This window comes from Bidens hawaiensis, unplaced genomic scaffold (genome assembly GCF_021521415.1).
Source record: "Bidens hawaiensis isolate Kalapana, Puna unplaced genomic scaffold, B.hawaiensis_p1.1 tig00064950_1, whole genome shotgun sequence".
NCBI classification, from domain to species: domain Eukaryota; kingdom Viridiplantae; phylum Streptophyta; class Magnoliopsida; order Asterales; family Asteraceae; genus Bidens; species Bidens hawaiensis.
Genome location: NW_027501594.1, coordinates 1 through 16,078, shown reverse-complemented (window position 1 = coordinate 16,078; position 16,078 = coordinate 1). Strand labels below are relative to the sequence as shown.

The window sequence follows — 16,078 nt, the reverse complement described above, 5'->3', positions numbered from 1 at the left end:
TGTTTTAAATCGTTTTGCTATTTTATGGTGATTTATTTTATTTTTAACGTAGTTTTGTTTAATTTAATACATATATACTAGGTTATTGACCTGTGGGTGCCATAGGTGGAAAAATATAAACTTTTTAACATGAACCGGTAATATAAAATGGGAAAACATAAGTTCATACATACATGTCGAGATGATAAAAATAATACACAATGGTTAATAACGTGGGTAACAAAATAAAAACTTTACTAAAGATAACTTCAAAAGCAAAATAAATTGCATTTTACAATCATTCTATAGATTAAAAATAACAATTTCATATATTACTAAAGAGTTCCTTATAAACAACATTTGTAGTTTTGTTTGTCACTTTTCCTTGTCTAATATAAGCATTTTAACACCGTCTCTACTCTTCACTCGTGATAAAGCAACATATAGTTGACCATGCGTAAACACCGGTGCTCGTAGGTGTATGCCAACTCTTGAGAGTGATTGGCCTTGACTTTTGTTAATGGTCATTGCAAAACAAATCGAAACAGGAAATTGTCGTCGTTTTAATTTGAATGGCAGTTTCTTATCTATAGGAGTTAGACCACTACGAGTTATATAAGTGCGAAACCCAATATTGGTACCTGAAATTACCTTGACTTCGATAAAACGCCACCCCAAACTAATAACTTGTAATCTGGTCCCATTGCATAAACCGTTCTTCTGATCAATATTCCTTAGTAACATTATTGGCACACCAACTTTTATAACCAATCTATGATTAGGCATACCAGAAATCTTTAAACCATTTAGAAAATCCGATGAGTGTAATGCTGCATCGAAGCCAGGACCAACACTTTCAGATTTGTCTAAACTATCAGAACTAAGATATTCAACTTCTTCTCCAGGAAACATACACAAAAATATGTCATTAATTTCTTCGACAACCTCATTTAAAGGTGCAAGTATGCCCTTTCTTAGAAATATGAAATATCATTACATTTTTCCAATAACAAAATCAATCAAATCAGAAAGAGGATCGGAAGAATCACGAATCAAAAGATCATCCGGTATCTCTATAATGGCGTTACCGTCATTGTCACCACCAAGTTTTCCTTCACCGAGATCCAACAACCATTCAGCAAATCTAATGGTGTCTTCCAAATTTGATGATTGACATCCGACAGTTAACCTCGTATTTTTGGTTAACTTAAGAACCTTGCATTTGGTCCAAATGTGGGATGAACTAACTGAAGCATTAACAATGTCACTACGTGACCCATGTTGTACCACAGGTAGGATTTGTCTGAAATCACCACAAAAAACAATCACTTTACCACCAAATGGATGTTGACAATTGCTACGGTTACCATCTTTTATAACATCTTTTAAAGTCTTATCCAAGGCTTCAAAAGCATGTTTATGTATCATAGGAGCCTCGTCCTAGCTAATGAAATCAGTTTTGTTGATTAACTTGCAAATATCTGGATTTCGTTTTATTGAACATGTAGAAACCTCAGTTAGATTTATAGGAATTAAAAATTTAGAGTGAGCGGTTCTACCTCCATCAAGTAACAAAGATGCTATATCGCTGGAAGCAACGTTTAAAACAATTTTATGTTTTGATATTATGGAAGTCGATAATATCTTCCATAAAAAGTTTTTCCCGTCCCTCCATAACCGTACACAAAAAAAAATACCACCCCTCTTTTGATCAACTGTTTCCATTAGTTGATTATATACATACCGTTGCTCATCTATTAATGAAATAAAAAGAAGTTCAAAAAATAACAAATTAAAAATAATTTGTACCTAGATTTTTCTGGTCATTTTGTTGTTTGTAAAGAATTCCATCAATTAAATAATGCTAACACTTTTCCCATACGTCATCCGGTCTAGATAAACTGTATGTGATTAACATTGTAGCAAATAAACTACGTAAATAATAACCACTTGCAGTATGACTTGTTTCTTCAATAGCTTCTATATACTCGTTGTCATTGTCTAGAAGCCCTTTTTTATAACACGCATCCCTATAAGTAGCACACACTTCACCATCAACAGTACGAATATCTTCAAAACACATAGGGCCTTTAACCTTGTTCAACAAAATTCTTAGATAGAATGTTTCATTGAAAGCCGGAGGGACATGATGAACACGACCAATTGAGAAACCTCATTTACGTAGGTCCCAAACCCTTTCAACGGTTTCCAAACAAATTTTGTTGGAAACTCTGCGTAGGTTAGTGTTCGAGCAAGACCATATTGCTGATTACATTCCATCCAAGCAATGAATTTTGAAGAACCAACACTCGATTTGTTTAAAACGTCTTCCACGTTGTCGTCATCTGCGAAAACAAATGTTTGTTGTCCAGTTAAATGAAACGGAAGCCGAGTCACAGAAGGTACTCTATAATGGACGTCAAAAGCAAAAATTCTCCATACAGCCTCACATATAGAGAGATATCTGCAATCATAAAATGCCTTAACTTCGTCGACCACTTCTCCTTGATTGTCAGTATTGTCTTATGCAAGTGATATAGTAGCACGATCCGGGCCTTTATTAATGTACTTAAATACATTCTTAATCGAACCCTCTTGATTACACCATTGAACATTGATATGGGCCTGATATTTCTTTAACAATATGCTGTTATATGGAACAACATGTCTGTTGTCTAAATTCACCGCAGACTTGACAACAACATTACCCAAATCTCTTCTTCGGTAAACAGGAAACCCATTTGAATCAATTGACGTCTCGTTCTGAAATTTCTTTGGGAATTCTTTAGAACACGAGTTATCGTCTATGCACGAGCATTTTGGATTAGCCACACCGCAAGGACCATGCATCATGTGGTCGCTTACAAGAGAATACAACTCTGGATCTTCATTCCGATCTGGAATTTCTGTTGAAATAAATTTGTCTATATTCTCAGGATTATGAATTTTATGTTCGGAATGCAAAAACAAAGTCGTAGGAATTTCAGCCCCTAGGTTATATACACGTGTTACACACGGGTGGAAAAACATGTTAATAAACATAATAAATTTAAACAACAAATTTAAGCACAAAAAACTTCTTCAACTTTTGGATCAAAACGTTAACCATTTACAATGTCTAGATATTAAAAGTTTAAAGTTACTATAAGTTAGTGTACACCAAACCACAAAAAAAACATCAACAAAAGGCCTAAACATGTTCTTTCATATTAAACCACCATCAACTTCTTCAAATATTCTAACAAAAGAAACTCATTTTGCTTCACCACCTGAAAATTTAAAGAAAAATCAATATAATCCAAATTAAATATACCATTAAAATAATAACATGTTTAATAATGAAAGCACGTGTTACACACGGTTGAAAATTATAATAAAAGTAAAAAAATATATATATAGCATGTAATACGTAAATTGAGTTATATTATATAATTATTTTTATTTATGAATTTTATAATAAGTTTTTGATATATTTATACACTATTAATTATAAACTATAATTTGCAAACAAAACATTGGTGTTTGATTTATTTTAAAACAAAACATTCATACCGATATTATTATACATTTTATGTGTATAAAAATGATTTTTATAACAAAATGTTGTTACATATTAAAAAAATGTCTTTCTATAATGTTGGAAGAATTGGAGACGAAGACTCAAACAATAATGTAAGATTTCAATATCTTTCAATGGCTAGTTACATGTATATCATACGCGTGAAAATTGTATATAAATATATATAGCGACAATGATAGTAGTAGTAGTAGTAGCAGTAATAATAATAATAATAATAATAATAATAATAATAATAATAATAAATTGATAGTGTAATATTTATAAGAACAAATACTTTTACATTGATTAGAAGGTATTATATTATTTTTATTATAATAAAATAACACACCACAACAAATTAATAACGTAAAATGCCAACTTAAAAACATCTTTCTAATTTAATACATGAAGCCAAAAAGATATATCAATAAAAACTACATCATGATATATGAAGTCATAAAGTCTTGTTTATTAAACAGTCATCGAAATAGTAAGAAATGTGTTGTAATTTTTTATACTTATAAAGAACAAAAATTAAAATCACTACAAAATCAAATTCAATGTATTGTTAATAAGAGAAATAAAGGTACAAATACAATTCACAAACTTATAAACAAATCATAAATATCTATGTACATTCTTGGAATGAAAGAATTAATTTTATAATAAGAATTATATAAATATAGTTATCATATTATCATACGGTTAATAATAGAAGTTGTTTGTTAAAATTATTACACGATTTTTATTTATAAATGATTTAGATAAACTTTAATGATGTAATCAAATTAATTATTATGTCAGTTTTGTCTAAATTTGAATATTAATGTGTGTAAGTTTCGGTTTAATTTAAATATTCATATTTTGTCAAATTTGGTTACGAAATAAATCTGAATATTAAATTTGAATATTAAAGTGTGTAAATTTCGATTTTTTTTAAATATTCATATTTGTCAAATTTGGTTACGAAAGATTTATATATGAAAAATGAATATGTCTATTTAGTTAAAAAAAATAGTATAACTTAAAAATAACTTGTGACGACACGAATTCATACCGAACAAATTTGATACTTTTTTAAAATTAAAACAACACGTTTCGAAATAGTTACAAAATATTAAAAAAAATGGTTAATTGGTCAACTTCAAAAAATTATGGAAAGGTTTTTGATTTTTGAAATATTATAATCGGAGGTTTATTTTAGACATTAATTTTGAAATTTAGACATAATAAAAATGGTCAAATATAAGGAAATGAAAAGTTTGTTGAGATTGAAAACTATGTAAAGCTTAAAAGTTTGTGTTTAATTTTTAAAATTCCATATTTAATAGGGCTTAATTATGCTATGACTATTAACCATAAATTAAGCAATTATAGTGACTATTTAAAATTTGAAATATAAATATAAATTCGAAATGATTTATTTCAAATTCCGTATTTAAGCAACAACTTACTATATTTTCAGTAACATTAAAGTTAAAAGTATATGACTATCTAACTATATAACTATAAATATATATAACTATCTAATTATATAACTATAAATAAAGATAGAAGTTATTATAAACCATAGATATGTTCAATATTATATACATAGTTATGCATAAACTAAGGATTAGTTAAAAATATTTGTGTTTATTTTATACATTCATTTTGACATAATTAAAAGGTTTTTATCTTCTTACCACTATTATATGCACAAATTAAGTACCAACGGTTTTTATTTTAAGCCATAATTTTGACATAATTAAAAGATTTTATTATAATCTTTTATTTAAATTCTAACAATATTATGTAACGATTAATTGGTATTTAAATAAAAAGCTGGAAAGTATTTTGATAATAGAAAATTTTAATACAAGTTTTATTTTAACAATTAATTTTGGCATAATCAAAAGATTTAAATTTTCATTTTACCGCTATTATGCTCATAACTATGCATAAATTAAGGATCCGAGAGTTTTATTTTAAGCAACATTTTTGACATAATTAAAATATTTTAATATAATCTTGAATTATTACAAAAACATTAACCTACAAAGTATTTTAAGATTTAAAAACTTGTAATGCGAGTTTTATTTTAAGCATTTATTTTGACATAATTAAAAGGTTTTCATCTTACAACTATTATACTAATAATTATGCATAAATTAAGGAACACATTGTTTTATTTTAAGCAATAATTTTGACATAATTAAAATATTATTATAATATAATATTGAATTCAAATTCAGTTAGAATCGTATAACCATTAATTGGTATTTTAATGGAATTTTAAAAAATCTTGATAGTATTTTGATATTGGAATATTTTTAATAACGGATTTTTAACTTCAAATAACATTATGTAACAATTAATTTGTATTATAATGGATGTTTAACCTTAAACTGGAAAGTATTTTAAGATTGGAAAAATTTTAATGCAGAGTTTTATTTTACGCATTCATTTTGACATAATTAGAAGGTTTTAATATTAGAACTATTATATAATCTATAATTATGAATATTAGTTTGTTGTTATATTTTTTAACTTTTGGGTTTTAACAGTTGAGATATTTAGGTTTTTTAGATTTTTAACGAACAAACATAAACGAGCACGAGCATGTTGATTTTTTTAAACGTACAAACATGAACACAAATATTTGTCGAATGAAAAAAGGGGCGTTGATGTAGTTGACAATGGTGGGTAGTATCGGAAGTTAACCGACGATGGAGATGATAGACCAACAACGGAGAACATGTAAAGCAGATAAATTAAATTAGGGTTTGATGATAAAAGTGTGTATCAATAAATGAGATCTTATAACCCATTTGAGGGCTATTATAGTTTTGTAAGACCCATAACCCGTGTGATTAAGGAGTTATTTCACAAATAAATGAGATGTTATAACTAGTTTAAGGGTTATCCGGGTTTGGTGAGACCCATGACCCACGAAAATTATGTTTGATTATGAAATAGTTTTACAATTAAATGAGATGTTATAACCCATTTAAAGAATATCCGGGTTTGGTGAGACCCATACCCGCGAATTCGGGTCAAATGCATGAGAAACCTCTGTTTATAAATCAAGCAATCTGGTGGCTCTAGAGAATCGAGGAACAACCTGAGAGCGACACCTAAGATTTTATGGTAGACAATTATATAGATATCTGGATGTAGATATGTGTGTGTGTCATGAATTCTAATGTTTTACAACAATCATATATAGTCACAAAAATATTGATGGTGTGCACAACAATCATAATATATATATTTAATAATAGTGTGAGTAGCAGACGAGACACACAAATATCATAATATATATATTTTATAATATTTTAAGTAGCAGACAACAAACACAAATATCATAATAATATAATAGTTTGAGTAGTAGACGATGATAATGGATTCTTGAAAACTTACGTTGGTCGGCAAAGAGAGAAGAATAGCATAGGAGAATTAATAATGAACGTTAGTTTGATGATTATATTTTAGATTAGGGTAAAGGGTGGGTAGATTAGTAATTTCCAATCAAAAAGCCAAAAATATTTTTTAAAACTAGAATTTGAGACTTTTAAAAAATAGCTTTTTCAAGCCAATCAAAAAGCCAACACAAAAAGGACTTTTACATTTGCCAAACACCTTTTTAGCTTATTGGCTTCTTGAATAAGCCAATAAGCATTTTTCAAACTCAATCCCAAACACCCTCTTAGCTATCTTTGCGTGCAAAGGTTGGGATTTATGGCAAATGGATGTTAGTAATGCGTTTTTGTATGGCGATCAAAATCAAATAATTTACATGGATCAACCAGGTGGTTTTGTAAGTCAAAATTTTCCTAATTATGTTTATCAGTTAGAGAAAGCGATTTACGATTTAAAACAGTCACCGTGGGCCTGGTTCGGTAAGATCGGTGAGTTTCTAGAACTTAATGGTTTTGTTCCTACAATAGCCGATACCAGTGTGTTCGTCCGAGCCGGAGGTGACAAAACCGTTGTCCTCATTTATGTAGACGACTTAATTATACCAGTGATTTAGTCTACATGGTTGAGCAGCTAAAAAAATTTGTGTACACGTTTTTTTATGAAAAACTTGGGAAAATTAAGGCACTTTTTGGATCTAGAGCTCTAGTACGAGAATGATGGGTTTATAATTCACCAAAATCAGTATGTCGTTAATCTTTTAGTAAAATTCAGTATGGAAAGTTGCAAACCTATACGGGTACCCATGGAACCAAATGGGTCTCTTCGAGCCGAAGAAGGAAAAGAGTTGGAAGAAGTAACAATGTATAGGCAAATAATTGGAAGTCTTATTTATTTGACCTTGACTCGACCCGACATTGCGTTATGTCGTTGGTGTGCTTAGTAGATTCGTTCAAGCTCCAAGAAAATCGCACCTTGAAGCTGCTCGGTTGGTGTTGTGGTATGTGAAGTCGACTTCAAGCTATGGTGTTAAGTTTAAGAGGGAGTCGAGTATGGAATTAATCGGGTTTTGTGATGCCGAATATGCTAAAGATCCAAACACGAGACGGTGTACAACCGGGTATGTTTTGTTGATTGGTTCAAGTGTTGTAACTTGGTGTACCAAAAGGCAGCCTACGGTGTCGATTTTGAGTACCGAGGTGGAGTATCGGGCCTTGAAAGAGTGTGTGTGGCTGGTTCGGTTTCTAAACGAGTTGAATTAAGGTAAGAACGAGAAGGTAACCTTGTATGGAGATAATGTGTCTTCGATATTGTTGTCTAAAAATCCCACGTTTCATGCGCATTTGAAAAATATTGAAGTTCATTATCACATAATTCGTGAGAAAGTGTTAAATACATAAATTAATTTTAAATACATTAATACGTTGGAGTAAGCTGATGATATGTTCACAAAGAGTTTGTCAAAAGAGAACCTTGTGAAGTTTTGTACTCACTTAGAAATGAAGGAAGCAAATATCGAGAGGGAGTGTTAAACGAGACGATATTTAAACGTGGTTCGGTAAATCTCATGGGGTGGCTTGGAGGAGATTTAAATAATATTTTGTTTATTGCTTATTAATAAGTTAGTCTTATTTTAATTAAGTTAGTCTTATCCTAATCCTTTTTATGTTAGCATTAAACTGTGTGTTTGAATACGAGTAGAACTTGAATTACGGGTATTATATAAACCCTTGGTTTACATATATTTATTAAGTTTTTTAGTTGGTCATTTAAGGAGTCGAAGTTTTGTTTTATTTGTCAAAAGAGTCTTGTTTGCAGATTAAATTTGTGCAGCCTAAAGCAACGTACAGTCCTCTTTTTGGTATTAGTGCAAGTCAAGAAGTCAATATTTATTCTTTGTTTTTTGTACAGAAATAATAGGGTCAAGAAGTATTTTTTTTTTGTTTTCTTATTCTGTGAATAAAATCAAGATAAGTTCTTGATTGTGAGTTGACTCCACTGTATTATATTTAACTTTATATACCTCATTTGATTGTTTTATTTAGGATAAAGTGGAAGACAGGGACAACTCAAACTTTTTTGTGTCTAAATGGATAACAAATTAGAAACAATTTCATAATATATATACTTATTATATTTTGTTGTTTTTTACCTGAAAAAAATATGTAATGTAAATGTGCAATAGTGTTATATTACATATTGTAACATCCTACGTTTGATAATAATAAATAAAAGAATTTCGTTTACTTAATGATGTGTTATTATTTAGTTAAGTTAAATAATAATAATAGAGTGTGGGCTTGGACAATAAATGATTGAATAAGGGATGGTGATGAGGCTTAGGTTCATGGGCTTAGGGGTGTTTAAACACCCTTAAACCTCCCTAAAACCCTTAACCCTCATTTTCACATTTCCCTCCACACACTCAAAAACACTCACAAACACTCTCCTTCAAACTCGGGTCCAATCCGAGCTAAAGGAGGGTAAATTTCGTGATTCAAGCATCATCGAACAACAAGAAACACATCCAGATCTACATCTAGACTTGAACCCGAACCGAAAAAGGTACACTCTTGATGTAAAGGTTAGATTTTAGGTGACGGTTTGTCTTAAGATTTGGTACTAAGGCAAATCGAACCTTACCGTGTAAGAAAAACATAAACTTTGTAATTAACAAGCTGTTTGAGATGAGTCGGAATGAACTAGTGACGTTTGGACCGAGTTAAAGTAAGAAAAATGAAGTTGTTATGGCCCAGAAATCATTTCATCAGTAAAACGGGCTTAACAAGATGTAAGAAAGTGATTAGAATGATATTGAAATAATGAATGAATGTAGAAAGAATTAGAGGTATACAAGTAAACGTATATGAACATATGTGTGTGTGTATACACACACACACACACACACATTGTATGGTTGTATGCTTATCCGAAGCATAAGGGAACCGGGCCCTAATAATATTCGAGGAAGATGTATGGTTGTATGGTTATCCGATGCATAAGGGAACCAGACTCTAATAATATCCGAGGCAGAAGGGAAGTAGAGCCTAATAATATTGGCAGAAGGGAACCATACCCTAATAATATCCAAAGAGGAAAGGGAACCGGACCCTAATAATACTCAAGGATGTAGGACGAAATGCTTTTTAAAACGTAGAAATGATTATGTATGTATTAGTAAGACGAAGCAAGAAAGAAGGATATATGTGTGAATGAACGAAAGGTAAGTTAAGTATACAATATGTGTCTTTGGATACATATGTATGTAAATGTAATGTATGTTACCTGATTAACTAGAACTCACTTAGCGTAGCTGACTTTTAGTATGCACGCTGGTAAATAAGCTAAGACAACTAGCTTGAGGGAGACACATGCCATTGGACTGAAGAGGCTGGCATCTTGAGAGGAATGTTATGATGTTATATTTTATTATGTTTTACTTTGAAGGACAAGTTTGAATGATGTTTAGACAAGATTTGGAATATTATCTAATAATATATGGTTGACTTTTTATATTCCGCGAAAAGTTTTAATTCACTCTGATTTTAAAACTGTGTTTATAAGTAAATTCAACGCCAATGTATGGCACGAGGCTCGGGATCTTACACATATGTGCAATAGTGTGTATTTCATATACTCAATAGTGTTTAATTCCATATATTCAATAATGTGTATTTTGTATGTGCAATAGTGTTGTATTATATACAAAACAAATATAAAAAAACTAAAAAATCTCGATTTACTGCATATGTGCATTCTTATTGTATTACATATATGCAGTAGTGTGTTTACGATATGTGCAATAGTGTGTATTTATTACGTGAAACAGTTTTATATTGCATATATACAATTGTGACAATCAAATTTGTGCAATCATCTTGTATTCTATGCAATACAACACTCTTACATGTATTGCACATATGCAATACTACACTAGCGAGTGTTTTTTTTTTGTTTTTTTTGGACAATATCAACATATAAGAAGAATGAAAGAAAGAAAACTATAAAATATTTTGAAACAAAAAGTTAAAAATAATTATTTAAGAGTTTTAAAGTTTTCTTTTGATCTCACCTACCCCTATGGGTCGGATAAAAAGAAAACTGTCATAAAAGAGAAAACTTAAAAACTCTTAAAGAATTATTTTTAACCTTTTTTAACAAAATGTTTTGTACCTTTTCTTCTTTCATTCTTCTTATATGTTAATATTGGTAAACTCGTCGGTGTAGTGCGTATATGAAATAGTGTGTATTGCATACATGCAAGAATATTGTATTGCATATATGCAAAAGTGTTATATTTTATAGAATACAACATTATTGCACATATTTGACACACATTATTGTATATATGAAACATAAGACTATTGCACATTTGAAGAATAAAAGAAAGAAAACTATAAAATATTTTAAACAAAAAGTTAAAATAATATTTTAAGAGTTTTTTCATCCCACCCCTAAAAGAATCTACTCTTAAAGAAAAAAAAATTAAAACTCCTATAAAATTATTTTACTTTTAACTTAAAAAAATATTTTATACCTTTTTTTTCTTTCATTTATTCTTATATATTAATATTATTTAAAAGAAACCTCATCAGTGTATTGCAAAGATGGTTAGGGTCACCATAGTTGTAACATGCTCTAACATGTACATCAGGCTGAGCAAACAGTATGGGACGAGGCTGGTTATTCGGTGGCACAAACCATTGTGGGGCTGTTTACGCTCCAAGAACTTGACGACAAATGTTGGCTAGATGACCATAACGGTTACAATTTGTACAAAATCGGCAAATGGAGTGAGTCGGGCGATGACATTGGCAAGTGTTGCACAACTGGTGTGAACGAGTATAAGGCTTCTTGTTGGGATAGGTTTGTTGGGCTTGAGGTGAGATGAATTGGGTTGAGTGAGTGCATAGTTTTGATGACTGGCCTTCGAAGAGGTTTTAGGTTTGGATGAAGTTTTAGGCTTGGTTTCTTTAGCAAGCTAAGTAGTGGTTTTCTCAATGGTCTTCTTGGAATCTTTCCATGTCAAAGTCCTGGCTATAACATGGTTCTCAGTTAAGGTAGCAACAAGAGATATGGCTTCAGCAATGGTTGGCGGGTTGCGAATGAGAACAGAGTCTTGAATGGACAAGGGAAGACCCGAGATATGCTTTCATATCTCTCTCGAGAGGGGTAACAAGATGTGGAACCAGTTAGATAAGTTCATGAAAGCGATTCGAATAAGTGACACGACCACCGCCGACTTGCTTAAGTTCCTAGAATTCAGTCTTGACCTTTTGAGTTCATGCAAGGGACATAACTTTTTCTTAACCTGGACTTTGAGGTCTTCCCATGGCTACTTTAGCTCTTTGGATTTTCTTAATTCAGATCCACCAAGTAAGAGCCCTCAAGTCGAAGACACTGGAGGCAAAGCTGGTTTTCATGTGCTCGGGGTACTCATAGTGGATGAAGACATTCTCCATGCTTTCAAACCACTAGAGGAGTTTTGTGACATTCTCCACTCCCAAATAAGATACTTAGGTGGAATATTGCTGGTGAAGAACTTCTTATAGTTACAAGCTGATAAGATGGCAGAGGATGAAGAGTTGCAGGCGTTGATGACTAAGATTTGGTTAAGGAGGGTTGGAATCATGTTGGTCGTTCCCTTGGTGATGTGGGCGGTCAGACGATGGTCGGAGCTCCTTGCGGGATGACGAATATTACGATGAGTAGGGCTGTGCAACGGTTCAGAACCGCGAGAACCGAACCGGAACCGAAAATGAGTGAAAAATAGAACCGGGACCGAAACCTATTATAGTAAACTGGTTCGGTTCCAGAACCGCTATATCCGGTTCCTGCTAATCGGTTCTGGCTAGAACCTGTTCGATCATTTATTTATCAACTGGGTTATGCAAACTTTGCAAATTTCAAAACAAGTTTATACAATTGCATGTCTTCTTTTATGGTAAAACTAATTTAGATTACAACATGGACATCCGTTATATTTTTTAATAAAATCATTAGCAACGATAGATTAATGGAAAATCATATCATTTTATATTAAATTACCTTGGTAGCTTAAATCAAAATTGACCACGGTTGCTAGTTCTTGAACGAAAAGAAAGAAGATTTGAATTAAAAAATGATTGAATGGATGTCGGTTAATAAGTTACTCTATAAAAAATGGGGATTGGTAAATTTATTTAAAACGTTTTGAATATTCTGGTTCTTCGGTTCCTAGTCTAGAACCGCCGGTTTTACCCGGAACCGAACCGGGAACCGTTTAATGCAAATTATGAGAACCGAGAACTGAACCAGCACACACATTAGCGGTACTGAGGCCCCGGTTCGGTTTTGACGGTTCCGAACCATTTTTTGCTCACCCCTAACGACGAGTAGACACACCACATGGTAAAATGTGCAACATATTGTAAGATGAGGGGTAAGTTTGCAAAATATATGAGGTTTAAATAATTTATTAAATCAAAATCATGATTGAAGTTGTGGATGAGGTTGAGATTTGTAACGTTCTTGAGCGAAAACAAAAAGAAAAATAATTTAAAAGTTTAAGGGCTTATTTGTAAATTGAAACATCCATGAATTTCATATTTTCAATTCACAAATAAATAAACAAACAAATAAATAATGAAAATTGAGTGTTGCAACGTTCATGAATCACCATGGTGTTTCAATAAAGTAAATGGACATATAATAGGAATCAAGTTGAGGGTGTCAAGTGAATAGTGAAGTAATCTGGAATCACCCTATCATACAGCTTCACCCATTCATTCAACTAAAATACAATGAGGAAACCGAGTTTAGCCATGAATCACACTGTGAATTAGGTTATAAACGAGGAGTGTAACCATAATGGTCACGTTGATACCTAGAGGTTAGTAGATTCGTATAACATTTGGCCTGATAGTTTCTACTACCCTCACCGACTCCATGAAAACAACTGGATCTCACATTTGATTGAGATTGCATGCATTGAGTTTCTTTAGACTCGCAAGTCTTGGTGTCAAGGGTTCGGATCGCAGGTGTGCCCCCCTTCTAGCTATTACATAACAGTCACACGAATCATCCTCAAGGAGAGTGGAATTAAAACTGGAAACATGGGAGTTCTTAAGGAATTTCCCAAAAATAATATAAGATCTAGGGTTTTGAAAATAAATTTTGAGAGTGTGGCATAACCTCATAGCTGCGCGTGTGTACATCAATAAAATAATTAAATAATATGAGCTAACGAGCAATAATTTAAACAGTTGGACAATCACATCAGCACGTATGGTCATAAGCAATCTATTAGACTATTACGTCTAACCACCTATCCTATAGCCTTCGGATCTGATACTAATCTTTAGCACCCCAACCTACGACAGAATAGCAGGGACATTACTAGCTCATAAGACATTAACTTAATAATATGTCAATATCTAATTATTTGTAACACCCCGGCTAAAGCGGAATACGTCCGAGTGTGACGTATAGATTGCTCAAAACACATGTGACAATATTAAGTGACAATATTATCATTATTTTATTGATGATTCAAATAACAAGTTCTTTTTCAAATAAGACGATTACAAGAAAATAAAACACGTCAAACACTTTATTAATAACCCTGTGTCTAGTGTCTTCTCTTGTTTCATCCTCTAATAATCAAACCTGTAACATATGTATAAAATAATGTCAGCTAACTTAATAGTTTGTGAGTTCACACAGTTTGATATAATACATAAAAATTATATAATTCCATGAAAACTTGGAAAAAACAAATAAGGTCATTTTCAGTTGGGATTGTGCACCAATGTACTTAGATAATGAGGCCATTTTCCACTCATAACAACAAGGTCTTGAGCGCAAAGGGGGCGTACGATCATACTATATTAAAGTAATCCATGAGCAAGAAATTTTGAGCAAGTAACAAGTAAACACACAAGTTCATGTAACTAATTGTAGTATGTAGTAAAATCATAAGTATTTGGGTTTTGTATGATACATATGTTACCCCCAAAAGTAATAAAAGAGTAAAAAGGAGGGTGAGAAACTCACCTTGAAGTTGAAGATAAACTTAAATCAAAACTATGAAACCAAAAACAATTGAATTTCACCGAACTAGAATTGAAAATACAAAATTAAAGACTAACAAATGACTTATAAAGTAAATAGATCGGTTGATATGCAAAAATAAATATATAAATAATAAACACGAATCGCAACTAAGCTTTAAAAACCAAACAACCTTTCCTAGTTCATACAAACGATAAGTGTACCGGTCGCGTATAGCAAAGATAAGAAAATTTCAACTTATCTTTTTATCTCTCTTTTCACATGGATTAGTAAAACAGTTTTAAGTATTAATTATAATATTAAATTCTTTCTACCTATATATTTAAAAATTGTATATATATATATATATATATATTAACTTACACTTTATGGTTTTATTTTTAAACGACTAAAAAGTAAGCTTTAATATATTTATATTTTGACAAATTTGGAAATAAATAATTCTATATTTTTTTGTATTGACTGATTATAATTTCACTTTTAAAAATTCTTGTCAACGTCCAACATTTTGATTATTTTTCTTTCATTGGACATCCGTTAAAAAACACTTAACGAAGTTCGTTTAGTGTTTTTTCTTATTTCAAACCGATGTTTTAGGGCTTTTGATCGGAAGAAACACACTGTTCGACTAATGTAAAACTTATATCAAAACGATGATTCAAATGAATTTATTTTTGTTAATTGGAAATTCAAACACCCGAATTGAAACATTGTTTTATCGTTCGGGTCACCGTTAAGAGATAAGTTTTACATCAGTATACTCGTATCCTTCATCCAATCAAAAGCCCTAAAACTTTGGTTTGAAATTCGGAAAAGAACTTAAGGATGTTAAGTGTTTTTTAGCGAATGCCCATTGAGAGAAAAATAGTCGAAATGTTGGACATTTGGCAAAGATTTTTAAAGATGAGATAATTATAGACAAATACATAAAGTCATAAAGGTAGGGGTGTCTGTGGTGCGGTTCGGTGCGGTTTTTGACTAAAACCGAACCGAAAACCAAACTTTCAGTTTTAGGATTTTTTAAAACCATTTGGTTTTGGTTTTTTCGGTTCTTGGGTTTCGGTTCGGTTTTCTCGGTTTTGCTAATTG

The 16,078-nt window shown here is 31.3% G+C and overlaps 1 protein-coding gene across 1 annotated transcript; it reads right to left on the bottom strand.

Annotated features, from left to right (window-relative positions):
• Positions 1 to 277: 277 nt before the first annotated feature.
• LOC143604386 (uncharacterized) lies at positions 278 to 2,832 on the bottom strand. Its single transcript, XM_077080884.1, has 7 exons — positions 2,549 to 2,832; positions 2,161 to 2,443; positions 1,849 to 2,074; positions 1,724 to 1,733; positions 991 to 1,282; positions 783 to 948; positions 278 to 282 (listed from the first exon to the last, which is right to left on the bottom strand). The coding sequence occupies exons 1-7, from the start codon at positions 2,830 to 2,832 to the stop codon at positions 278 to 280; spliced, it is 1,266 nt and encodes a 421-aa protein (XP_076936999.1).
• Positions 2,833 to 16,078: the final 13,246 nt, after the last annotated feature.